Source organism: Terrapene carolina, unplaced genomic scaffold (genome assembly GCF_002925995.2).
Source record: "Terrapene carolina triunguis isolate 2854851 unplaced genomic scaffold, T_m_triunguis-2.0 Scaffold641, whole genome shotgun sequence".
In the NCBI taxonomy this organism is placed as follows: Eukaryota; Metazoa; Chordata; order Testudines; family Emydidae; genus Terrapene; species Terrapene triunguis.
In genome coordinates this window covers 1992014-2018404 of record NW_020664992.1, presented here as the reverse complement: position 1 = coordinate 2018404, position 26391 = coordinate 1992014, and the positions used below count along the sequence as shown (strand labels likewise).

The following is a 26391-nucleotide window of genomic DNA, read 5'->3' as shown; positions in this document are numbered from 1 at the left end:
TGTAAACTTACTAAAAATTAATTTTGGGATGCAGAGCCTTTCCTCTGTAGGACACTAGCTTGAACCCAATTTAAGAGTGTGTGTGGTGGGTGATCCCAGGTGCAGATACTACTGGAGATGTGGTTGGTGTGGGTGTGGATAGATAGATAGATAGATATATTTTAAGCTTCCAAACTGGCATCCTTGTTTGTAAGACTCAGCAGAGGGATTAAGGACTTCGATTCTCTTCATTTTGTAGAGCTCGCTCCTCTAGAATGACATTTACACAACCTGGCTGTGCAGTGTGGGGGGAAACTTGCCCTGCCTGCTGCTCCTGGTCCTGTACCTAATCTGCTGAGAAGTGAAGGCTTCAGTTCCTATAGTTGTCAATCTGGCATCTTTCACAGCAATGACTTTTGCTTAAATTCTGAGTTAGTCTCCGAATATAGAGCAGTTATTGCCACAGAAGGCAGCATAAAGTTTAAAGCTTTGAATGATCCATTGGTTTAAGATACCCACCCTTAATTTTAGCACTTTATTGTAAGAAGGGATAACCAACACTGCAACATAGTCTGCCACACAAGGTTTATGCTTGTAGTCAGCAGTTAACCTAGTTTTTCCTTACCTACATTATAATAAAAATAAGGGAAAGAAAAAACTCATGTCTTTCCTCTTGGGGTACGTCCAGACTACCTGCCATATCGGCGGGTAGCAATCAATTTATCGGGGATCGATATATCGCGTTTCGTTAAGACGCGATATATCGATCCCCGAACGCGCTCCCCGTCGACTCCGGAACTCTACCGGAGCGAGTGGCGGTAGTGGAGTCAACGGGGGAGCCACGTCCGTCGATCCCGTGCCGTGAGGACCCAAGGTAAATCGATCTAAGATACTTTGACTTCAGCTGCGCTATTCACGTAGCTGAAGTTACGTATCTTAGATCGATTCCCGCCCCTCCCCCCAGTGTAGACCAGCCCTTGCTCTCCCCTCCTCACGTATGGCACACGTAACTTGGTTTGATCTCTCTTACAGGCAAGGATAAAAGCCATCAACACATTTTTTGCTAAAAATGGCTACCGGGTAGTGGATTCCAGTGTGTATACTCAGCCAGTTCAAACACAAGCACAGTTTGCCTCACCACTGTTTATGCAGCCTGTATATAGTCCTCAGCAGTACTCTATTTACAGTATTGTGCCTCAGACTTGGTCTCCAAACCCTGCACCTTACTTTGAAACACCACTGGTAAGTAACTGCTGCCAATTTTCATACAATGGGAGGGGTTTTGTTATCAGCACTGATGGGCAATACATTTGGAGTATTGTCCCAAAAATCTACTCTGAGAGCTTGAGTAACAAATTGGCCTGTGTTGATTGGGTTGACCTCTCACTATCTTGCAAGAGACATGGGTCTGGTCACCACTTCCATGTGTTTGTGGATTACTGACCATTGGCTTCAGCTGGTGATGGTCCAGATCCAATAAGATAAGCCTCTAAAAAGCACCCTATCCTATCACCAGCATCAGTTAAATCTCAGGGGCCTCTGGTGTAAACTCAGTTTATCCCAAGCAAACCTGGGGAGGTGGGGAGGGATTTTCTTGGCTCTTCTTGGACAGAAATATCATGAGACTGTAGTGGCTTTACAAACTATAGACCTAGGGAGAATTAATTTTTTTTTTTTTTTTTTAATGAGGGATTGTAATAATGGAATGTGATGTCACAGGGTTGAGGTATAAAACATTCTGGATAAAGCAGCAAGTTAAGTTGATGTCAGCAGTGCAGGAAAGGGCCAAACAACCATGAGCATCTTTTCTTTTATCTTTAGACTTGGTTCAACTCTTGACAGCCTGATATTCTTGTCTCTGCATTGCAGGCCCCTTTTCCTAATGGTGGATTCGTGAATGGCTTTAATTCACCAGGATCATATAAGACGAATGCTGCTTCCTTGAGCATAGGTCGCCCATTCCATAGAAACCGGTAAGAGAAAATCAAGAAGCTGGCTGTGCTGTTAGAATTTGCAGTTTCCAGAACTTTAATGAGACGTCAAGGAACGCTTATTACCAAGGGCGTAATGCTTTGTAGTTGATCTAAATCACTTGTCTCCTTGTTTGCTAAATCTAGGTGGAATTTTTTTGGAAACTAAATTTAGCATAAAATCCAGGCCAATGTTCATGAGGCCATACAATAACAAATCTGTGTGTGCTAGAGAGAACAAAGGTAAGGACTCACTTGAAAGCTTCAAAGGGGCTACCATTAAGAGTCATGTGTTTTAAGTCTGAAACCAAGATAGCTTCCTCTTTAAAAACTGATGCTTCTAACTCACGGCTGCCTTATTTCCTAAACAGAAATTCCTACAAGACAAATTCAGCTTCTGTAGTGAGACTAACATTGTAGAGCCACTCACCTTATACAACTTCAGAGACGCAGGCTCTTACTATTAGATAAATTCAGCATTCAGCAATTTTATCACTGTAATTCATTTACCACATCAGTCTCTCTCCTGATATAATTTTAGAGTGAGCTCAAATACAGTCATTTGCAGAGGAGGAAAACAACCTTGTGTGTCATTGGAGCAATGCTCTATAATTACAAAAGACTATAGGGTGGAAACTTATTTGCAGGCTTTCCTACTGAATGCAGCAAGCAGGCTGATTAGCACAGTAATCGCTTTTATGTTTGAGACTTCACTTGACAACTGCCTGTGCTGTAAACATTTGGTAATGAAGTTAAAGTTCATGGCCATAAATTGACGTGATCAGTGGAGGATGGACTTTGAAATTGGGTCTTCAGGAGCAGAATGAAGTGTTTATTGCTTCATGTGGGACAAGCAAGGCAGCTGAATTTAGAGGATTGTTTCTAATGGGGGCAGATCCTGCACAACTGCCACTGAGCTGTGTTAGAGCTGTGCCTGTTTATCAGCGTCCCATTGATTATTAAAACATAAATGGAGCATTTTTATAGGATTTCTTGTTTGTAGACCTAGATTTTTGACACTCGTCCAGCCCAGCTGGTATGTACAGTAAGGGTAAATTTGCCTTCTAGATGGGCAAATATATCCACTTCCTAATTATCAGATGGAAGTAATCCACATAATTTTTGCCTTTTGAAACTGTGCTCTTTCTCTAGCAATCTTGACTCAGCCTCGATTCTAGGCTGGCAGCCAAAGCAACCCTACCAGATCCTCTTGGGGCAAGGCCCCCCGTGATTCCTTGCAGGAAAGATTTAAGTATACTTGGCATCAGCACTGTACAATCATAATCACATAGAATCATAGAAGTGTAGAATTGGATGGGACCTCAAGAGTCCATGTAGTCCAGTCCCCTGCACTCAGGCAGCACTGCATAATAACTAGACCACTCCTGACATATGTTTCTCTATCCTGTCCTTAAAAACCTCCAATGAGGGAGATTCCCCAACCTCCCTAGGCAGTTTGTTCCAGTGCTTAACTACCCTACCAGTTAAGAAGTTTTTCCTAATGTACAATCTAAATCTCCCTTCCTGCAATTTAAGCCCATTGCTTTTTGTCCTGTCCTCTGAAGTTAACAAGAACAATTTTTCACCCTCCTCCTTGTAACAATCTTTGATGTACGTGGAAACTTTTATGTCCTCCCCTTCTCTTCTCCAGGCTAAATAAACCCAATTTCAATCTTCCCTCAAAGGTAATGTTTTCTCTGACTTAACTAGCTTTTATAGGAGTTGTCTATCCAGCCCTCAAAGGAGGAGGGGGATATCTCAAGAGGGCAAGTGCTTCCTTCTCTCATTTTGGCTGTTGACCAAAGGGACTGGTCCATATAGTTGAAGGAGACACATCTCCTTATGTAGAACTTCACATTCTAATAATCAAAGGTTCCTTAAGTTCACCATTGACCCCTGTTCTTAAGGCTTTTGAGACAGAGATTCTGTCCTGAATCTTAGCAAAGCAAAGTGTAAACTTTTACTATTAGATAAGTCATCTAATTTCATACTGAGTCCAGGGTTGGTCAGAAACCATACCAAATAATGTAATAGCTCTAGATAAGAGCTCCATATCCACTGGTGACAAGAAGTTACAACATGTACTTACTCCTAGGTAGCTCCTGCTTTATTGTGGGAATTCTATTGCATGATGCAGTCTCTGGAAGAGAAACTCCCTTCAGAACAGTAGGAATTTTAAAGGGTTAAGACTCTTAAATGGGAGGCTCTACTGTAATAAGCCTTTTCTTTAGTAGAGAAACATAAAGTTGAGTTATTTGAGCTCCTTCCTTCTCCACAAATGAAGCTCTGATCTTTCTAGGTAGTAGAAAGATGGAGGTAGCTTTATTGCACACTACGGTGGAATCTGGTTCCAAACACGTTTCGTCTAGGATGTGCTCTAGCCTTCCCTACGTCCGTGTTAGCTTAGTGTGAAGCTTTCCTTATGCCATTGCAACTTTAAAGTCTGTTTCCAGGATTTCAAATGTTATATTTAAGGAGGATAGTGGAAGCCTCTGAGAAACATTCCCTCTCTGCTGGGATGCTAGCAAGATAAGTAAGATGTAGGCTCAGAGGGTTGGCCCAGTGATGATCAAATATCGCGCTCAGAGAGAATAGGTCTAACATTCAAAAGTCTGGGCATCTCTCATTTCATGCACACTCTCCTTGCTCAATTTCTTACTGCTTCCTTTCTTCTCTTTGCTTTCTCCTATCTTCTGCCCTTTTCTCCTGTACTTTTCGTTCTTCTGCCCAGACCAAGATTGTGTGGCCTTCTCAATGACAGGTGAGATTATGAGATCTGAGGGCTGAATCATACAGCTAGAAACTTTTCCTTCACTTTGAATGAATGGATTCAAAAATGGCAAACTTAAGTGACTTAACTAAGATCTGCTTTCCATGCCTATTGTAGATGCTAAAGCCTATTCAGTGCTCTAGCAACCTCCCTGCCAATGAACATTTATTTCATGTTGTCCATGTACCAGTCTAATTTTATATGTCCCAAGCAGCAGGGATTCCTCTCTTTCCCTGGACTGTCCCTATCTGGTATGTAAAGGATGCTCTGCATGTTCAAGGAGTTCCTTAAAGTCCCAGCCCTCCTTGGTAATTGGTATGCTTGTTAAAGTTCACGTTCCTTTTTATGCCTCTTCAGCATGGGCCTGTGAAATCTGTTGGAATAGACCAGATGGATTGGCAAATTTATGGGAGACTTTTTTTTTTTTTTTTTTTTTCCTGTTGTAATATGGGGTTCCAGTCTGGAAAGGACTGAGCTCCACTGATGCATTAGATTTAAATTTTTCGATCTTCTATATTTAATACTGTTTATGCACGGTGGGTTCCCTCTCTCCCCCCCCCCCGTTCAGTTTGGGCAATAAACAACTTTCACTCTTTCTAGGCTGCTTCATGAATTCTTGTGATAGCACAATGTAGTAGTGTTTGGTTTGCAGGAGAATCTTTAGAATTGAAGGCAATAGAATTTAATATTTGCACAGGAGTCCACATTAGATTGTCACAGTGGTTCCTTCTGGGCTTAAATTTTATGAATCTGACCAGCCAATGTTTAATCATTGAATCAAAAAATGATAAACTCTTCTGTTTTTAAAAATATAAATAAATAAAATCATTGAGCCTAAACTGATTGTCACTTTAAGTCTCTTTGCCTTTGCCTCATTTTGTTGATGGAGAAAAGCTACTTATTGGGTGGCTGAGAATTGTTTCATAAAGTTTGTTGGAGATAAGAAGTACTAGGCGATCTCTGTTCAACATGACTACTCTTCTCCTTCAATCCCAGAAAACCTCCTCCAGGGAGAAGGTTATATGCTGCTTCCCCTGTATAGCTTTTTGTCCTGTGGGCTAAGCTTAATTTATCTCATCATGTGGGTAGTCACTAGTCTAATATTAAATATTGGCTGTTTTGTCTTTAAAGTAAACCAACATTTGTTTAAACCAGTCACATTTATTTGGGCCTGAAATGTTGCAACATGTGTGCAGGAGTGAAAGGTTCACACCCTGTGACAAACTCCCAAATTGTTGTGTCAGACTTAATCAGCTTCCTTGTCTTGTGGATATGAGGACAGTAGCGTGAGAATGACATTGGCAAGATAGGCTGGGCTTCAGAACAATCAGAAAATGGTTCTTCAGCACATGGGTTGCTGAGATTTAAAATGAAGGGTGGATGACTTTCCTGATATACTTCCTGCATTTGAGAGCCAAAGAGGCACCTTCCTACCCATTAGATCAACCAAGCTGTGCAGGAGCCACCCAAAGGAAGTAGTGGCAAAATTGTGTCATTTGTCACTTAAAATGGCATTGGAAGATATAGTATAGAGCACAGGGAAGAATCTTGCACCGTCAAGATTAGATTACTAATTGGAGAAATTGGAAAGGGTCCAGAGAAGAGCAACAAGAATGATTAAAGGTCTTGAGAACATGACCTATGAAGGAAGGCTGAAAGAATTGGGTTTGTTTAGTTTGGAAAAGAGAAGACTGAGAGGGGACATGATAGCAGTTTTTAGGTATTTAAAAGGGTGTCATAAGGAGGAGGGAGAAAACTTGTTCACCTTAGCCTCTAAGGATAGAACAAGAAGCAATGGGTTTAAACTGCAGCAAGGGAGGTCTAGGTTGGACATTAGGAAAAAGTTCCTAACTGTCAGGGTGGTTAAACACTGGAATAAATTGCCTAGGGAGGTTGTGGAATCTCCATCTCTGGAGATATTTAAGAGTAGGTTAGATAAATGTCTATCAGGGATGGTCTAGACAGTATTTGGTCCTGCCATGCGGGCAGGGGACTGGACTCGATGACCTCTCGAGGTCCCTTCCAGTCCTAGAATCTATGAATCTCTCTCTTATTTCTGGTTCCATGGTTTGCTATTAGCAGATGGTAACTTGCTGAAAATATTCAGTTCCCCTCTGCTGAAGAGAAAGGAAGACAGATCCTTGAAAGAACTTGATAGTAGAAGGAATCTGCCTCTTTACTAGCCAGTCTAGAATTCCTTGCATTTGGGGACTGCCCTTGGACATTCTCTGTGTCACAGGAATGTATAGATTTTTTTTTTTTTTTTTTGTTGAAAATACACCTCTACCCCGATATAACGCGGCCCGATATAACATGAATTCGGATATAACGCGGTAAAGCAGTGCTCCGGGGGGTGTGTGTGTGTGTGTGCACTCCGGCGGATCAAAGCAAGTTCAATATAACACAGTTTCACCTATAAGGCGGTAAGATTTTTTTGGCTTTCGAAGACAGCGTTATATCTGGGTAGAGGTGTACATAAAATCCTGTGCTCCAAACTGGTGGTGGTTCTTGAGATTTGCTGTGGGGCGGGGGACACTGGAGGAAGCCAAAGTGTGTGGGAGAGTTAGAGGGGGATTGCAAGGAGGGAATCCAGTCTGTTTAGATAGTGTGAGATAGGTAAATATTTAGACTTGAACATTTAGTATATATTAAAGTTATATTTTTTGTCACTCAGGCTGCTTTCCAAGGGGAAACTTTCTCTTAGCTGTGAATTGGATGCTCCTGTGTTGTTTGAAATACTTTGTTTGTTTGGAATCATCTGCTTGTATTTTGCAGAGGATATGTGCAACTGTCATTAGGTAGACACTGAAGTAACAAATTGGTTACACTGAGTGTGGTGGAATTAAGTGTCTGTATTTGTTCTTGCTCTCACATAGGCAAATACCACCTTTTTTAATACTCCTTTGTTGCTATAGACTAATCACGGCCCATCTCCCTCTGTTTCACTTGTATGTTAGTGATAGCGTGTTAGCTGCCTAACTCTCTTGAGCTTTTGCAGGATTTTCTGTTGTCTTTATAGTCACAATTTTTTAGAGTCAGTTGGGACTTCTGGAAGACTACTCAGGATTACTAAGAAAAGATGGGTTGAGGGTGCCTAATTACATGGTTTGGGAGCTGCACAATGGAGCATTTTGTCCTTGGACCATGAAGTCATGGCAAGGGTGCATGGTACCACGTGGGATATTGTTTTAACAATGGAGGAGTAACATTTATTTATTGTCTCTTTTTAATTACTTCAGATCATATTATCGAAAGTGCTCTAGTTTGTTTGGGAGAGAACTCTGCTTATTGGTCCTTATGTTGTGGTGATGACAACCTCTTGTATCTCATACAGCGTGAAGCCTCATTTCCGATCATCAAGCAGCTCGGAACACTGTGCAGAGGGTACAGCTGTGGTTGGTACAGTGTCGATGGGGGATGGACCACTGAACAGAACCAACGTGAGGAATTTTGGTATGGAACGACATACCAATACATTAACAGGACACCAGGAACAAGGCTGTTCTCAGAAGGACTATCCCACCTCGCAGATGGAGCAGAATGGAGACTACAGTCTTGGCAGGGGCAGGTAAAAAATTGCAGCAATGCGAGCCATACGTTACAGTGAAAGCAGTGTGTGGTTGGAGAAACGCTGAGCCATAGTGTTGGGAAAAGATTGCCGAACTAGCTTTAGATTAATTTTCATAAACCAAAATAACTTCAGGTGCTGAACACAACTATTCAGTTATTGGTGGAGTGGTCTAGGGAGGGAATTGCTATTCAATTAAACAAGCAAATTGAGCATAATACATTTTGAACTTTTCTAAGTGAGATTGAAAACTTTTTGACTCGCCATTCATTTTTACAGGCTGTAATGGTAGGAAATCCATACAGCTGGTAGTAAATAGGGATGTCCTTGTAGAAGTTAAAAATGGTTTATTAAAGAAAAACATGTTTCTGTACAAACTCTGTTCTACATAACACTTGTAATCTGAGTGTAGTGTTAAGACTTTAAGGCTTATGTTTGTTTCATTATTGTAAAACATGCCACAAGTCTCTCCTGGCTCATAGTATGAACGTGGGGGGAGCTCATGCATGTTAGCAATTACCTTCAGTTAGTAGTTAAAGCAAAACGTTAGAAACAACTTCTCATGTAAAGCAAAGGGAGAGTATTTTCCCCCCTTCCCATACCACTCACTTGGCACATCTTTGTTTCTCTCTCCTCTCTCTTTTAAGGCAGCTGTGCTAACTCTGGGCTTTTCTTTGTTCTAAGATTCAAATAGCTTGTAGGTAGTTCAAAGACAGGTTTCGCTATGTTGTAAGGACTAGATTGTTACCACAACTCTATTTATGACTGGCCTGCAGAATACAAACAATCCATTAAGTAAAACTGTGGCCTTTGGGGTTACATTAAATTTTAAACAAGTACCAAAGTCCTCTGGGCTCAGTGGCTGGGAGCTTCAAACATTTATCTTCTGAGATAAAGCCAGTTGATTTTTGGTGTCTGTTAGTACTGGGGTTCTGACCCTCTCTAAACAACTTGCTGACCAAAAATTCCCATGCACGACTGTTGCTACAGTATAGGTTTTTAAAGAGAACCAAAGTAACAGTTGTTCACTGTAGTAAAGTCTAATCTCCAGCAGGCACATTGTGTCCTAAAAAAGTAGGTCTAAAGACCTTTCTTTGTAACAGAAAAGACACCTGTTCAGTCTGCAAAATAAGTTAATGCACTGAGAAACAAAGTTAGACCCCTAAGAATGGAGAAGAGGTGTGTCTTGGGTCTGATCAGTAGGCACTATTATAGTTTGACTTTTACATCAGCCGTAGGAAGAAGAATGGGCACTTAGGTGCATGCTCCCCCTTATGGGGGATATAATTAGGAGCTAGACTAATATGCTTGCTGAAGTTTGTCTTCAATTCCCTCCTTTTTCCCTTAAAGGAGGAACTTTTTCAGAGGTCGGAGAAGACGAGAAGATGACCGTCTTTCAGTAAGTTCCATTTTCATTATTTCATGGGGGGTGGGGGGGACGGGTAGAGGGGAGGGACCTAGGCAGTGAAATGGGCTCTGCCTTACCACTTCATGTACCTCCCCCTCCCTCTAGTGTTGACCTGAATTTGATGGGTTAGTTGTTATGGCTTGCCACTGATCACATCCGACCAGAAGATTGATAGGTTCTTGTCCTATTCAGACTACGGGGCTCAAGAACTCAGTGAGTTCTATATCAAGAGAGGACTCTCGGCGTGCTTGGCAAAAACACTCACACTGAGAACAATACCAAATTGATAAAACTTGATTGAGATTAACAGAAGAATAATAAATGCTATGAAACTTACGACTGCAAAACAGTAAAAGAATTCCAAAACTCCTGGTGGTAACATTTATGTTATAAGTACCTTAACATAACATACTCTCACCCTTCCTTGAGGACCCGGTAATAGGAGGTGAAGGACCAGCCTTACTCCTGGTATGCCCGATAATACGATGGTGCTGGCTTCCCCAATAGTTAGGAATGTTGAGTGATACTATACTGCACAAGCTGAGCTGATAGAATATAAAAGAACAAAGAAAAGAAAGAGCTAAAGACTAAAAGAGCTGAAAGAGCTTTAAAAAAAAAAAAAAAAACCCAAAAGAGCTAAAAGAAGCGCTCCCTATGATATCTTTACAAGGTATTTTATAGGATCCTGACACTATGTACTTCAGGCCCAACCTACTATACCCAACCCTTATTTCCGTACTCTTATCCTATAGGTTAGTGGATTATGACACTTAATCTCTATATATTAATAAGGATTATCTCACTCCAAAAACTGCCAATCTAGGCTCTCTTGGCGACTACCCTGCGGTTACCAACCGGTTGTAGATGCCGGATAAGCCTGCTCAGTGTTGTGTATAGTTCCTCCCTTTGGTTCCCCAAAGTTCAGGGACCATTCCCATCTATGCCAAAGGTTACCAGCTTTTATGCTGACTTACTCTTAACTGATGATGCTTTTAGCTATTAAGCAGATCTTACTGGATACAGGCTGGTAGGCTTCTTGCATTTCAGCAAAACTTATTTTATGTATATTAGGAAACACACATCATATGCCTCAACACATCCTAAATTCATAGGCATTAATACTGATAAAATATAAGAATAAAATGGATTAATTCGGAAAATAGCTAGCAAAGTAATCCTATGGGCTGCACTAGCTCCTGTCTGAGGCTGTGAAGATAGAATGTGTATGTTTGCCTGACAAGTGAAAATAAATCAGTCTCTTGGTTCCAGCCATTACTTCCTGTTTCTTTTTTTAGAGCCTGTCTTCTCTTTAATAACAGGTGTATCCTACAGGAAACCTTGTTGCTGAGTGCTCTTCCAAAAGTGTGCTGCTCCACATTGACCACTAGGTGGAACTCGTGGCAGCTTGCTCCTATTATCTCTCCCTTATAATAGAATGCTAAAGACCTGATCCTCTTCCCATAGAAGTAATTGTCAGAAGTCCCGTTGGCTTCAATGGAAGCCTGACTGGGACCTGAGATGACCTGTTCAAAGGGAGTGCAAGAAGTTAGGCTTATGGGCAGTTAGTTATTTAGCATTTATGGTCAGATCCTGCTTTGTGGCTTGTTTCTTTTATGGGGACAGAAAATGTTGAATAGTCTGATCAGCACCTGCCTTAGCAATGCCTTATTCAGGCCAATGCTGTTTCAGGACTGCTAAAATAAAGCATGTAAAAGAAATGCATAATTAACCTGCGGGAGGCCCAGCCACAAGATATCACCGAGGCAAAGAGTTTGGTAGGATTCATACAGATGCTGTGTGGCAGTTCATTTGTTTGTAACATTTTTACTAAGAAAAGAGATGCATCTTGTTCCTCTTCCAAAAAGATGTTTTCTTGGGCTGAGACCGGAGCAGTATAGCACACTGATCTGCAGAGCTCGCCAACAGGCAGCCGTTGCTGATTAGAATTTTAATGTTGCTGTTCTTGTACTATTCTGTATAGCTATCCAGGGCTTACCTTGCCTGCTATGAAGACGCTACCGCTTCTCATGTTATAACTTGGCAACCCTTTTGTTTATCTCTGCAGGTTGCATTAGATGGTGGACTCATTGGCTTGTGTGATAGCAACTGGTATCACTATGTGCTGTGCTTCATGACTGCAGGTATCTTGCATACCTGTCAAAGTGCAGCACACAATAGAGGGACTGAGTTACACCTTGCAGTTCAATTCTGTCCCCTTTTCTGATGCCCCATCCCTTTTCAGGGATCATTCTCACAAGGCTGTATTAATTCAAGAAGTTCAGTCTGTTATCGCTAGAGGCTGTAGAAGATATACTGTCTCAATCTTGGGGGAAGGTATTTTATTCCTGATACTTTCTCAAATCAGTCTTCAGACTTATTCTAGAACTGTGAAATCAATACATTAAGAAAATCAAGTTTTGTATGGTTACCTGTCTTCTGTTATCCTCTTCCTTTCTCTGACTTTCTTGCTAATGTCCACTTAAAGGATGCGTACTTCTATGTAGCTGTATGCCAGAGCCACACAAAATTCTTAAGGTTTGTCATAGCAGTTGTTCGTTATCAGTTCATGGTCCCTTGATTTAGTTGGCTGTGGGCCCCCTAAAATTTCTATGAAGTGCATGGCGGTGGTAGCAGCTTTCTGAAAGGTGGGAGTCCAGGTGTATTCATACCTGGACAATTGATTGATCCATGGTCAGTCAGGCTTCTACCAGGTTCACTTTCCTTACGAAGTAGAGGAGGTTCTCTATTTGGTCCTGACATAAATAGAAACCCATGAAGGAAGTGTAGTCTTTTATTCTGTATTTTCTGCTTGGCTTAAGAGAGAAGTCTCTCAAGTAGTTCACTGAGGGTCCACCTGGCTGCAATCCCAGCATTTCACACACCTGTAGATGGCAGGTCTGTGTCTTCCAACTCTGTCAAATTCTTAAATGGTTTGGACGGACTTTCTCCCCACCTATTAAAGATCTTACTCTGTCCTAGGATTTAAACTTAATTCTCACAGGATTGAAGAGACCTCCTTTTGAATCCATGGCCACATGCTCGTTGTCTCCTCGCTCGATTAAATGTGGCATTTCTAATAGCCATTACTTAAGCTAGGAAGTTTTTGGAGCTTTGATGGCTCACCCTCCTTGTAGGATTTTTTACAAAGACAATGTTGCCCTGCATCAGTACCCCAAATTTCTCACTAAAGTTTCAGATTTTCATTTGAATCAAACTGTTTGTTTGCCAGTTTTTCCCAAGCCTCACTCTCACACAGATAGATGCTACATATCTTAGAAGTTCATGACAGATTCTTTTTACTTGGACGGGTCTAAGGAGTTTAGTTTTATCTCCTCCGTTATACATTTCCTTTGCTGAGCGAATGAAAGGGAAACCTGTTTGCTCTGAGAACATCTCATCCTGGATTTCCTTCTGCATTTGTGTCTACTACAACTTTGCAAACGTTCTCTATGTCAAAGAATTTTAGCATATTCTATATGGACTCTATGCATTTGCAGAGCTGTTACCTGGTCTTCAGTTTGATTCAGTTGCTTACCACTCATTGTTTCTCTCCCAGGCCTCCAGTAACAATGCTAAATTTGGGAGAGAAGTACTGGGATCCTTGTTCGGGTAGACTCAATACCCTTGACAACTGAGAACTGCTTGTGAGTCACCTGAAGTGACCTCAAGCATTTGAAGATGGGGAAAAAATGGTTACATACCTGTTCTTTGAGATGTTACTCATCCACAACCTACCCTCCTTCCCCTCTCCATCAGAATCACTTCAGATGCAGGCTTTAGGTGTGAAAGAACTGAGGTGGGGGGAGGGTCAGGTGCTCCATGCCTTATCTTTGCTTAGCAGAAGGAGTGTGTTGAGGCAGCACGTGCTGCCCTTGCAGGTACAGTTATGGGAAAAGTTCTCCGGCTTTGATGCACTGGCACACAGACACCTGAAGTGGAATGGATGTGTGCACCGTGTCTTGAGGAACAAGAGTTACAGAGCAGGTCTGTAGTCACTTTATGCTCTAGATGAGCAGTAACATAGACTTCACTGAACTGAAACTGCAAAACAAGTATAGGGAGGCAAAATGAAACCATTGCAGTTGGCATTTGACCAGGAAACATCCCAGTTCTTATTAAAGCCATATGGAGTTTCTCTTCTGAAAGATGTCACTGCATTGACACCCACCATCAGGGATGGGCTGCAGACTGACTCTGAGGGAAGAATACAATCCCTGAATCTTCAAGATTTCATCATGCAGGATGTGGTGTTTGATAGACTTCCATTCAGGAACTGTTTTGACATTACTTAACTTGAGACCTTTATAGGCTCACAACACAAGGCGCTATGGTTACATGTTAACAGACCTTCTTTTTTCTTCTAGCGACCTCAGCCTTCAGCAGAAACAAAGACTCAGACACCAAAGTTTGACTTACTAGCATCAAATTTCCCTCCTCTGCCTGGCAGTACAGCAAAAATACAAGGAGAACCTGTGTTGGAAAGCAGAATGTCTGACATTGTTAAAGGAACTGGCAAAGAGAAGGTACTTGTTTCTACTTCTGGAGTGCACATCAAGATGGTTAACTTCCCTCCTCCACATGTCCTTAAAATTATTCAGGCTTATTCTGGTAGAGCTGTAAACTGCACTGTCCCCAAGCAGGTCTAAACATACAATATTCTAGCTTTTTCTGTTTCTGTTCTTGGGCTCACGGGCTTCCAGGTGGTGTCTAATGGAACCTGTGCAATTACCACTCCTCTTTCCAGACTTAGTGTTGGCACTCTGTATTTCAAAATAAAGCAGCCAGATCAGCAGTGGTGGCTTCTGAAGTACAGATCAGATAAAGGGAGTTTGGGGTAGGGGTGGGTTTTGGAAGAATCTGTTTACCTGCAGTGGTGCTGCTGCTGGTCTCTGCAGTTGTACAGAAGGCAATAGCCTTGTTTGTTCTCTGTCCCATGTTTTTTCACCTGATGTAAAGCTGGCAGTTCTGTATAGAAGACTTGCACCGAAATAAGTGCCATGTGCATATTCTATATAACAAAATAAATCTTAACTCTTCCTGTACATATATATTTAACTTTAAATTCTTGATGTCTGGTGACTAAAACACAAGTACTGGCATAATGACTGTCGTCCTTCTGCAGTTTTAAAATTCCTGTTGTCTCTTCAGGAGAGCAAAGACTTGGCGGTCAGTTGTCCTGCATCTGCTCAAGAAGAGCAGGCACACAGTCCAGTCCAGCAACCTGTCACAAGTGTGAGTTCACCAAGCAGGGCTGAGGTTCCTGCCCCAAGGTATATAATTCGCTTGGCTAATTTGAGAAATGTTTTTAAAAATAAGCTGCTGTGTAGTGTGAAGGATAGTCTTGGTTACTTCTACTCTAAGGAAGCATTAGCTCCAGTCCCCCTCTATACTATACTAGTAACTAGGCCTCTGTTACTCTGAAAAGCTGATTGCTGTTCAGAACCTGGTGGTAATGACCTTGGGCATCCTACTTGGTTAAAACTGCTGCAGTGACTTGAAAGAAGGGAAAAAGGCATTCTTGAAACTGAACTAACTCTTAAACAGATTCTAACGTTGCACTATCTTGTCTAATCTGTCAGCACAACTCAGCCAGACAAGAAGCCAGAGGAGGTCTCTGCTCAGAAAGATGTTAATAGCCACACTTCCCCACCTGTCTCTGTACGTCCCCTCAGTGCTGCAAAGCCATCAAGGACAAATACCACTTCATCCTCTACCAATGGAAATGCAGCGCTTACTGTGACAATACAGGTAAGATCAGCTGCCTTGGGTGAGATCTCAGTACTTTCTAGTAAACTGACTTCCACACGTTGGAGGCTGTTGGCTAGGGAAACTGGCTACTTTCCTCTCTGCTCTACCCCCAGGGCAGATCATGGTACAGTCCCAAGGGGGCTGTTTTCCTCTCTTCTCTACTCTCTTTCTTTCCCCCCCCCCCCCAGCAGATCATGGTACAGTACCTTCATATAGATTTTGGCTTTTGAGCTGCCACTGGATATTAAACCAGCCTGGCTCACTATACAGAGCATGTTCTGGCATTGTGTTCTTTAACAGTGTGCCTGGGGTATTCTTGAGGAGCCTTTTCCAGGTATAGGTTGTTCTTAGCAGAATGCATAAACTTTACTCTTTCTCTACCCTTGGCACCAAAGGAGCCACGCAAGCTAAGTTACGCTGAAGTCTGCCAGAAACCCCCAAAGGAGCCAACTCCAGTTCCTGTTCAGCCACTTAGGGAGCTTCGTACCAATGTAGCTCCCCCTGCCAAAAATGAAGAAAACAATACTTCTGAGAAGGCTTCAGAGAGGGCCCATGAGAAGCTTGAAGGCCGGGCAAAGGATCTTTCTGGGTTCAGAGGCAACGGGCCTCCCAAGGGAGCTGCTGGAAAAATCAGGGAACAGAGACGCCAGTTTGGACGCAGATCTTCACCTCAGGGAGCACCTCGGCGTATCGGCAAGGAGCAGTATGTGCCACCCCGATCACCAAAGTAAAACTCATCCAACTCTTCTCTATTTAATTTGAGCTGTGGACTAAAGAGCAGCAAAGGAGACGGACTATAAGGAGGAGGTATTCGGGGAACACGAATACTGAATCGGAGTATATGGTTTGAGTGGGAGAAGGTGGGGAGGGTCCCAAAATTCATCTCTAAAAGTGATTTCACAAATGCTGGAGGATTCCAATCAATATAAATATATAGAGATTATAATTTTTGTATCTTTTTGTTTTTTAATTTGCAGAGTGTTTCCTGCCTGAAATCAACTTTGAGATTGTGAATTAGTGCTTTGACCAGATGAAAAAATGAAACGACATAATATGTCCCTCAGTGTAGAAGGAAGAGGGCAAGAGAATATTATTTTTGGAAGAAAAAAAAAAAAGCATTTCTGTAAAATTAGAACTTACTTTTTTAAACCTATTTAACGTTTGGCTTGTAGGATGATATGTATGCCATTAATGGCCTTGCATTGCAAAGCAGATCCACAACTGAGATTCTTGGTCGGAGTGCTTGAGTTGCATGCGTGCAGCCAGATACTGTTTTGTCATGACTTAGTCACTGATGGTAAAAACTGAATGCACTACTGTAGTAGAACTTGGTGTTTCCAGCTTGAAATTTAGTCTTTTGACCTTACTAATATTTCATAGAGCAAACGTTTTTTAAACTCTGATTTTACTGGAGATCTGATTGTAGATCAGACCATAAGGACAGTAAGAATAGTCAGTATCCTAGACACAAGAAGGGGGGGTGGGGGCATGTTTGGGATTTTTAATTTTCCCCTTTTTTTCTACCAATTGAGGGCAGCATTTTAATTTTTTTTATTGCTTAAATGCTACTTTCTCTAACCCCTTTATTACAGACTTGTGTGCATTTATCTGGTATGTTTTCCTGAGTTAGGCCCAGTTAATGGAAGACTGCACAGCAGGAGGTGGTAGTTTCACATGTGAAGAGCCTGAGCTTTCAGTCCCACTCATGGAATTCTGCTTTGCAGGTGGGAGTCTTGAGGGCAGGTTCAAAGCCCTAAATGGGTCTAAAATTGAGGCTTTTTATTTCCTTTGAGACATTGGGGGCACGGCCAGGTTTCCATATAGTGACTCAAGTACTAGGGGAAACTCTACAGCAGATAGTAGCTCCTGACTCTTTTCAGTTGCTTGGAACTAACAGTTTAAAGTGGAACAAAGGCCATGAGGTTTTAACTTTGTTTCAGAGAGGTTACTTCGACTAAATCCACAACACTATTGTGTAGTAGGCCGTTAAGTTTACAACCTAGTAATTACCGTAAAGGACTGAAGGAAACAGGAAAAATACAATGCGTGAATCTGCCAAAATAAACATGCCCACATTGTAAGTTCTGTATAAAGTGTTAAGAAAAGTAGCTCACAGCAGTAAGAATTGTACCTGTTTGTTTTTTTTGTTTTTTTTAAGTGAATAGGACGTATACAAATTTAAAGCTGTAAGTTGTGAACACTGGAATAATCAGTTGTGATACATTCATTCTAATGGCATCACTAGCATATATTACTAAGATGTTTACGGTATGTAAGTGGCAGTTAAAATGACATTAACTGTGAAATTTTCATCTTTTGATTTCTTAGCCAGGTTAATCCTTGGTGATTTCTTACTCGATAGGCATTCTCCATCAACTGCTTTGAGAACTCTTGTATCTATTTTTATAAATATATATATATAAAGCCAGAGTTGTCATTTCTCTAACTTATTATTCAGTTTGGCAGTTGCTTTTGATTTGATTCATGAGTCATATATTTATGCAGTTAACTGTTCATTTTGTGCATGTTACATATACAAAAACAATCATTACTCACTTTTAAACTGCCTGTAATGGGTTTGGGAGTTTAATTTACCAAAATCATGGATCAAATCTATAGTTTAAAAATGCTTACAAACCTGTTTCAGTTTACTTGGATAATGCTACATTTGATGGAAATGATACAAAGAAGTTTAAATATTTAAACTGTCAAGAGCTCTGTGAAATGCATCAAATTTCAAAGAAGCTGCTTTTTATAAATAATTTTATAAACTTAATTACTGCACTCAGACTGGAAAATAACATGTATTCTGTATAATAGTCACCAGTATTGGGGTAATGTGCACTCTCATCGCAGAGTGAACATGTATTGGAATTGGAATAGCAGCCATAAACTGGTTGCAGTTAAGAGGAAAAGCTCTTTGGGAAGAGGCTTTTGCAAATGTACAGTCTCTGGCCTAGCTTGGCTGTACTGGCATGTTAATTTTTACCTATGTGGGCATCTGCTTTTAAATCAGTGCATAGAGCTTGTTGAGCTGAAAGATAGAACTTGAGTATTTCTGACAGTTGTAAAGTGTAGCTTTTTCCTTGATTAGATGTACAAAAAAATCCTTACAGCTCAATCTTTTTTTCTTGTAAGGTGATTGGAAAACTTGACGTGTGGAAGGAATGTTTTATGTCTTAAATGTGCATTTTCCAGCAACAGGTTATGGTCTTGTATAGTGTATGCAAATAAATCTGTAAACTTGTTGGCTTTATCCAGCATATTCTAACTCTATCAGATTAGGGAGCTCACCATAACTAAACTAATTGATACTGGTGTGCAAAGATTTAACATTAGGATTCCCCTCCTTCCCCCACCGCCATGGACACTTTTTGTCTTTTTGGGGGGCTTGGGGTGGGAATAATAAAGTAAATATAAAGGCTGTGAAAACAATAGTTTTGTGTGCAAGTTCTCCTGCAGTACTTGTATTGCATGGCAAATACATAACATAGATGGGCTAGCTGCTACTTCTCATTCTCCAGATATAGTCTCAGGCAAATTCTTGTTTCTACCCACCAAGTTTTCCTGTTTGACAGACAATTGGAAACAAGGACAGAATGACCATTTGGGAGCCAGATTCACTGCTGGTGCAACTCCATTGACCTCAGTTGAGGTGCATCAACTTATTACCAGAGGTAAAACTGGCTCTTGTTCCACAAAAGTTCATTGAGCTATTGAAGATAATGGATTCTCAGTGGCTCTCTCCTTGATAGCTCACTACATCGGGCAAACATGTATTCTTCTACCCTGCTGACTGTATTTAAAAACAACAACAATGAAACACGAACACACAAAGTGCAGATCTCAAATAACTTTTAGTTTCACAAACGGTCACTTGTTTCCAAAATTAGTCTGTTTTATTTTGTTAGCTACAAAGGTGTATTCCCCTAGTTAAACTTCTTCTACTTTATTTGTGGAAAAGATTGGGCCATTTTTTTGTTTCTGGGGAGGGGAAGGAGGGACTATTTGCATGTGATTGTAAAATTAAAAAGTGCAAAAGTTTGTTTAATTTCTAAAATTAAGTTAGTTTTTTATAGCATCTTACATTCCTGCTATCTTTGTTTAAAAAAAAAAAATAACCAAGTTAGCTTGGCACAGTATGATGGTGCAGTTTTAGCCGTAGGTAAAATAAAGTAATCCATCCTATTAACCAGAAGAGAACAAGGATGATATTGTGGCAGATCAGTAGCAATTAAGTGACTTAATCAATGCTTTACTGTAGTTAAATAGCTATGGCCTTACTACTTTGTCAATATCCACTTAAATATCTTGAAAGTGTCCACTGTTTTTACTGTTACCCAAGTGAACGTTCACTGGGGAGAACATCTGTGTACAGGCAATATTTTAAACTTGTAAAATGAACCATTGTATTACAGACAAGATGCAACAGAAATGCACTTAGGAGGAAAACTTGCTTCTGATGAGTTTATTTTGTAAATCCTTGATTGCAACAGATATGCAAATAGACTTTTGGTTTCTAATTTTTGATATTTCCTTCTGAAATAAGATTGCCATTAATCTGAATGATTTATCATGCTCTTCTTGTTTGTATATATATTACATCTAGTCTGAGCTTCCTTTAGGATGGTACATGATTTTGTTTTAGTTTTTTTTAGTTGGCTCTTCTCTTAAGTGTCCCCAGCATAGACACTTCAAGAGGTCAAATGAGTCTGGTTTTAATATACTGTTGGGAGGACTTGAAAGGAGTTAAAGATTATTTCTGAAAAATCCATCTGCAAACTAACCTGTAACAACTTTCAATTTTATATTTAAGAACCAGAGGTTTATTTTTATGGAGCTTCAGTTATGGATACAATATCAAAAAAAAAAATACAATTTCACATGTAAACAGATTGTGCACAAATGGCTTTTGTTCTAATTTTTATAAAATACAAAATATGCAGATAATATATTGAGTTTGTGACTATTGACATCTCGCTCCTCCCAGACAATTCTGACATTCCCTTGGCATGTATGATCTCTCTCCAAAGTGGTAGGGCTTCAGTGAAAGAAGAAAAAAAGCAACTTATCTGGCTTCTATACTCTGTCCATTGTCAAAACTGTCCAAAACAATTTCTGTAAAGTAGGTTCATGCTTTAAATGTTAAAATGATAATACATGTATTTGTATTTCTGTTTTTGACATTGCCAAGGTGCTATGGGAAATTGAAATAAAAGTTAGAAAAATAAAGCTGATTTAAAGAAGCAATCCTTCTGTCTTTGATTTCACAATGAGATGCTGTTCTGATGTTAAATGGCTTCTAATACTACTTTCCATACATGACTTTAAACATTGCATAATATCTCCTATCCTTGCCGTCTTGAGATAGTATTGTTTCATGTTACAGGAAAGAAGATGGATTTCTTTAAGATGGAAAGGTTGAAGGAAAATAGTAAAGGCCACAGTAGTTCAGATTTATTCTGGAAAGGAAAGTTAGTGAGCACCTGACTCCAGAATGATGTGTCGATTGCAGATGGACCATTTCTTCCTTTCCTATATTTGAGAGCAAGAGGTCATTAATGGCAGGTAAAACAAAAGTGCAAGTAATCTCCTATCTCTGTATTTCTAGCATACTGATCAATGTAGTAGCTCTTGCTAGTCCCTTCTTCAGTCTTCATGAGCCTCCCTCAGAGAGAGGAACCCAAGGAAGAAAATCTGTTTCACCTGTTTTGGGAAGGCCTCTCAAATGTGGCATGAGTTGTGTTGTGCTCTAGAACAAGACATGAGTGCAGTAAGGGATTCCACAGCTGGTGTGCCCTTCAGTGGAAGCATGTCTTGTTCCAAAGAGCCTCAAGATGGGTTCTGTCAGCTTCATGTGCTCTGAAGCCCCATTTCACCATGTGTACAGGCAGGTTACATGCCACATCTGTGTGACAAGGTAACCAATGTGTCAGCCGTAGCTCAGTTCAGCCATCTTAATGGCCTGACTTTCAATAGAACTCAGAACCTGTAGCTTCATTGGCCTGTTTACATTGCATGCAGGGTCCTGGATGGAGTGGTAATTGACCTAAGACCCTACAGAATGGGAATTTTAAGTAGAGTGAACTCGAAGAAAGCTGCCTATGACTAAAGCAGGGGTTTCCATGTTGTAATACATGAGCTTGATGTTCCATCAGTTAATTTCACAACCACTTTTTAAGGTGGTATGTGAACCAGTACAGTTTGGGAGCTGCTGAACTAATCTTACTGTCCATCAGTGCTAGATGTGGAGGACAGTGTCGGCATGCTGCTGCCACAAACCGTAATCTCCTCTTTGAATACATTCTCTGTTGGCTGGCCTGTGCAGGAATAGACGACTATCTATTTCCTATCAATCACAAGAGCCCTAAGCAGCACTATTCTACAGAGGCCCCCTGAGGTTCTATTACTGATGCCACAGAAGGTAGTTGCAGATCAATGTCTAGTGAATGGATGCTTCACTGTAACTAGCACCAGTGGCCCCTGCTTTTAGTACTATCAGCTGCATTGCCAAAGTCTGAATGGGCTGTGGGAACATCAGAACGGCCATAGTGGGTCAGACCAATGATCCATCTAGCCCAGTATTCCGACTTCTGACGGTGGCCCAGTGCCATATGGTTCAGGGATAGTGAACAGAACAGCAATTCTGAGTGATCCATCCCCTGTTGTTCAGTCCCAGCTTCTGGCAGTTGAGGGCTTATGGACACCTGGAGCATGGGCTTGTGTCCCTGACCGTGTTGGCTAATAAACATTGGTGGATCTATCCTCTCTGAATTTACAGGATTAAAAGAAAATTAGGTTATTCTTTTGGCCTTTACAACATTCCGCGGCAATGAATTTGACAGGTTGACTGCATTGTGTGAAGAAGTATTTCCCTTTTTTTAAAACCTGCCTACTGATTTCATCAGGTCCTCTCTAATTCTTGTGTTCTTTCTCCACACCATTATTTTATAGACTGCTATCATATCCTCCCTTAGTCCTCTCTTTTCCAATCTGAACAGGCCCAGTCTTATCTGTTTATATGGCAGCTGTTCTGTACCCCTTAATTGTTTTTTGTTGCCCTTCCTTATGCCTTTTCCAATTCTAATGTGTCTTTTGAGACAGGGCAATGAAATTGCATTCAATATTCAAGGTGTGGACATACCATGGTTTATAGCGTTATGATGTTTTGTCTTATTTATCCCTTTCCTAATGAGGCCTAACATTTTTAGCTTTTTTTGACTGCTGTGGGCTATTGAGCAGATGTTTTCAGAGAACTAACTACGATGACTACACGATCTTCCTTGAGTGGTAACAGCTCGATGATTCTCTGTTGCCTGTCCAAGGGGGTAGGGGGCAGTCAAGTCAGCATCCCTCCCCAGGCACACCTCTTCAAAATGTAACAAATGGTGGAAGCTGCTTCACTTGATTGCCTTAAAGTAGCTTGCCCCCTGCTGTGTTGCTCCTCATTGTGGTGGGGAGGGGCCAATACCGAGCAGGAAAGGGAGGAAATAGGTAGGATGACCAGATGTCCCGATTTTATAGGGACAGTCCCGATTTTTGGGTCTTTTTCTTATATAGGCTCCTATTACCCCCGTCCCCATTTTTTTACACTTGCTGTCTGGTCACCCTAGGAACTAGGAAGCTGCTAGGAGCAATTGTTGGACACTCAGCATTGGTAACAGCCATAGTGCAATAATGTCACAGGCCTGTTCCCTGCCATGGCTGCCATGTTCACAGTCTTGGCCCTGCCCTGGCCCCTATTGTTTATTCTGTAAAGGACCAGGTCCAGAGTTGCCAACAGGACAGAGGCTGCTACTACTGCAACTGATGTGGAGGGGTGTGTAGGACTCAGTAGGGGCAAGGGGTGTCAAACCTGTTTGTTGCAGTTGCAGGGTAGCCATGTTGGTCCCAGGTATTAGAAAGATGGAGTGTGAGAATCTTTTATTGGACCAACATTAATGGGTGAAAGAGACCAGCTTTTGCACTACAGTGAGCTCTGCTTCAGGTCTGGGAAAGGTACTCCGTGTATCACAACTACATACAGGGTCGAACAGTTAGTATACATTAACATAAGAATGGCCATCCTGGCCCAGACCAATGATCCATCTAGCCCAGTATGCTGTCTTCTGACATGGCCAATGCCAGGTGCTTCAGAGGGAATTAACAGAACAGGGAATCATCAAGTGATCTATCCCCTCGCCCATTCCCAGCTTCTGGCAAACAGAGGTTAGGGACATTGCATCCCTGCCCATCCTGACTAATAGCCATTGATGGACCTATCCTCCATTAACTTATCTAGTTCTTTTTTTGAACCCTGTTAGTCTTGTCCTTCACAACATCCACTGGCACAGAGTTTCATGGGTTGACTGTAGATTGTGTGAAGAAATACTTCCTTTTGTTTGTTTTTAAACCTGCTGCCTATTAATTTCATTTTATGACCCCTAGTTCTTTGTGTTATGAGGAGTAAATAACACTTCCTTATTTACTTTCTCCACACCCGTCATGATTTTATAGACCTCTATCATATCCCCCTTTAGTTGTCTCTTCCAATCTGTAAAGTCCCAGTCTTATTAATCTCGCCTCATATGGAAGTTGTTCCATCCCCCTCATCATTTTTTGTTGCCCTTTTCTGTACCTTTTCCAATATATATTTTTTTGAGATGGGACGATCAGATCTGCACACAGTATTTATATAGAGGCAATATGGTATTTCTGTGTCATCTATCCCTTAATCCCAACATTAGCGTTTTTTTTTTTTTTTTTTTTTTAATTGCTGCTGCATATTGAGTGGATGTTTTCAGAGAACTATTCATAATGATTCCAAGCTCTCTTTCTTGAGTGGTAACAGCTAATTTAGAACCCATCATTTTATTTTTTTATATGTGGGTTTGTTTTCCAATGTGCATTATTTTGCATTTATCAACACTGGATATTAAACTATTTTGTTGCCCAGTCACCCAGTTTTGTGAGATCCTTTGTAATTCTTCACAGTCTGCTTTGGATGCAACTTTGAGTAGTTTTGTATCATATTCAAAATTTGCAACTTCACTATTTTCCAGATCATTTATGAATATGTTGAGCAGTACTGGTCCTAGGTGTCACGCAGGTGTCTATACACTTATTGCTGTTTAATTTATCAATTTGTTCCAAAACCTCCTATAATGACACTTCAAGCTGGGAGAGTTTCTTAGGCTAGGTCTACACTACCCGCCTGAATCGGCGGGTAGAAATCGATCTCTCGGGGATCGAATTATCGTGTCTCGTTGGGACGCGACAGTCGATCCCCGAATCGACGCTCTTACTCCACCAGCGGAGGTGGGAGTAAGCGCCGTCGACGGGGAGCCGCGGAGGTCGATTTTTGCCGCCGTCCTCACAGCGGGGTAAGTCGGCTCTGATACATCGAATTCAGCTACGCTATTAGTGTAGCTGAATTTGCGTATCTTAAATCGACCCCCCCCGTAGTGAAGACCTGCCCTCAGATTTGTCACCTGAAAAGAATGCCTGCAGTTTGGGAATCTCCCTCACATTCTCAGCTAAACTAAATTATGCTAAATAACTTCACCTTGAATGGTCCCTTTATCAGACAAAAAAAGGGGGAGGGGGTACAGAGTGTTGTAGTAAATAAGGATATAGAGATTGTGTAACTAACAAACCTTCATTACGTCTTTGGCTTCAGCCCCTGCCGAAGAAGTGGAGGCTGGTTCTGTCAACCCCCTCTTTGTCAGTCCTCCCCCTTATTTTTAGTAAAAGTCAGGGATAGGTCCTAGGTTTCTGTGAATTTTTGTTTATTGCTAACGACCTGCCTATGTCTTTTACTGAAAATAACCATGACAAAATCTTAACCTTCGTAATAAGCCATAAACCTAGCGGCTTTGGTAAGCCCATGGTTCCCTCTACCCCACCCTCTGCACCACGGAGAGGTGGCAGAAGCAGGGCCGGTGTAACCACTAGGTGAACTAGGCAGCTGCCTAGGGCACCAAGATTTGGGGGTGCCAAAAAGCAGGGAGTGAGGCCTCCATAACAAACCTGTCCCCACAGTGAGGGGCGCTGCGCAGGACGGTCAGTGGGAGCCTGCGGTCGAGCAAGGAGGAGACAGCCAGCCGGGCATGGTGACCGGCGCGGCCGAGGGACGGAGCCATTGGGGGAGGCAGGACGCGGTCCTGAGCTCAGGTGAGCTTCGCCCTCCAATGCGCCACGCCTGGGGCCAGGCGCAGCTGCCTCCTGGGGCGAGGGAAAGTGAAACTAAACCCCGCAGCGCGACGGAGGGGAAAGGGCTGGCGCAGGTGCCGCTTCCAAACATCAACCCCCCCCCATGGCACTGTGCCAATGTGGGGAGCTGGCCCTGACCCTGAGGGAGATCCTCACCTGCTCCCTGGGAGAGCCCGGCTCTGCCCTCCTTGCCCCTGGGTCCCCGCCCCGGAGGCCAAAGTACTTAGAGCCTGGGAACATTGAACGACCCTGTGAGCTGGGGGCATTCTCAGCCGCCTCCTTGCTCATAGGTTCCCCTGGGCCAGAAGGGACCATTGTGCTCATCTCCTCTGACCCTCTTGTATTAATTCTAAGGAGCAAGGCCACATTATGCAGTATTCATTTTTTTAAATTTATAATAAGCGATGCTCCGAGGGGTGGGGGTGGGGGGCAAGGTGGAAGTTTTGCCTAGGGCACAAAATATCCTTGCACGGGGAGAAGTGAGGTGTTTTTTACCCGCGATAGCTTATGCCCAAATAAATCTATTCGCCTTTAAGGTGCCCACGGACTCCTTGTTTCTGAAGAGCTCTGTGATGCTCCACAACGTCTCCCTTGCCCCCAGAAGTGGGTGCAATGAACCCAATCCTGCAGCCCGGGGGCGGCAGGCCCGGGTGCCTGGGAGATGGTGGCTTGAGGGGGCAGGGCCCCCTGGGGTGCAAGGCAGGTTCAGCGCTTTCAAAGAAAAAAAGGACGCCGAGGGCGGGGCGCCGGGGTGGCG

General features: G+C 42.0%; 1 protein-coding gene across 2 annotated transcripts in view; it reads left to right on the top strand.

Moving 5' to 3' along the window:
• The window catches only part of LARP4 (La ribonucleoprotein domain family member 4), a 43895-nt gene extending 23206 nt beyond the window's left edge, over positions 1-20689 (top strand). For both annotated transcript variants that reach the window (XM_024214756.3, XM_024214755.3), the window contains exons 9-16: positions 1012-1221; positions 1849-1952; positions 8054-8287; positions 9638-9686; positions 14060-14218; positions 14844-14965; positions 15275-15443; positions 15839-20689. In XM_024214756.3, the coding sequence (XP_024070524.2) occupies positions 1012-1221; positions 1849-1952; positions 8054-8287; positions 9638-9686; positions 14060-14218; positions 14844-14965; positions 15275-15443; positions 15839-16174 (1383 nt within the window). In that variant the 3' untranslated portion in view covers positions 16175-20689. The remainder of the gene's footprint in view (positions 1-1011; positions 1222-1848; positions 1953-8053; positions 8288-9637; positions 9687-14059; positions 14219-14843; positions 14966-15274; positions 15444-15838) is intronic.
• The last annotated feature ends 5702 nt before the right edge of the window (positions 20690-26391 follow it).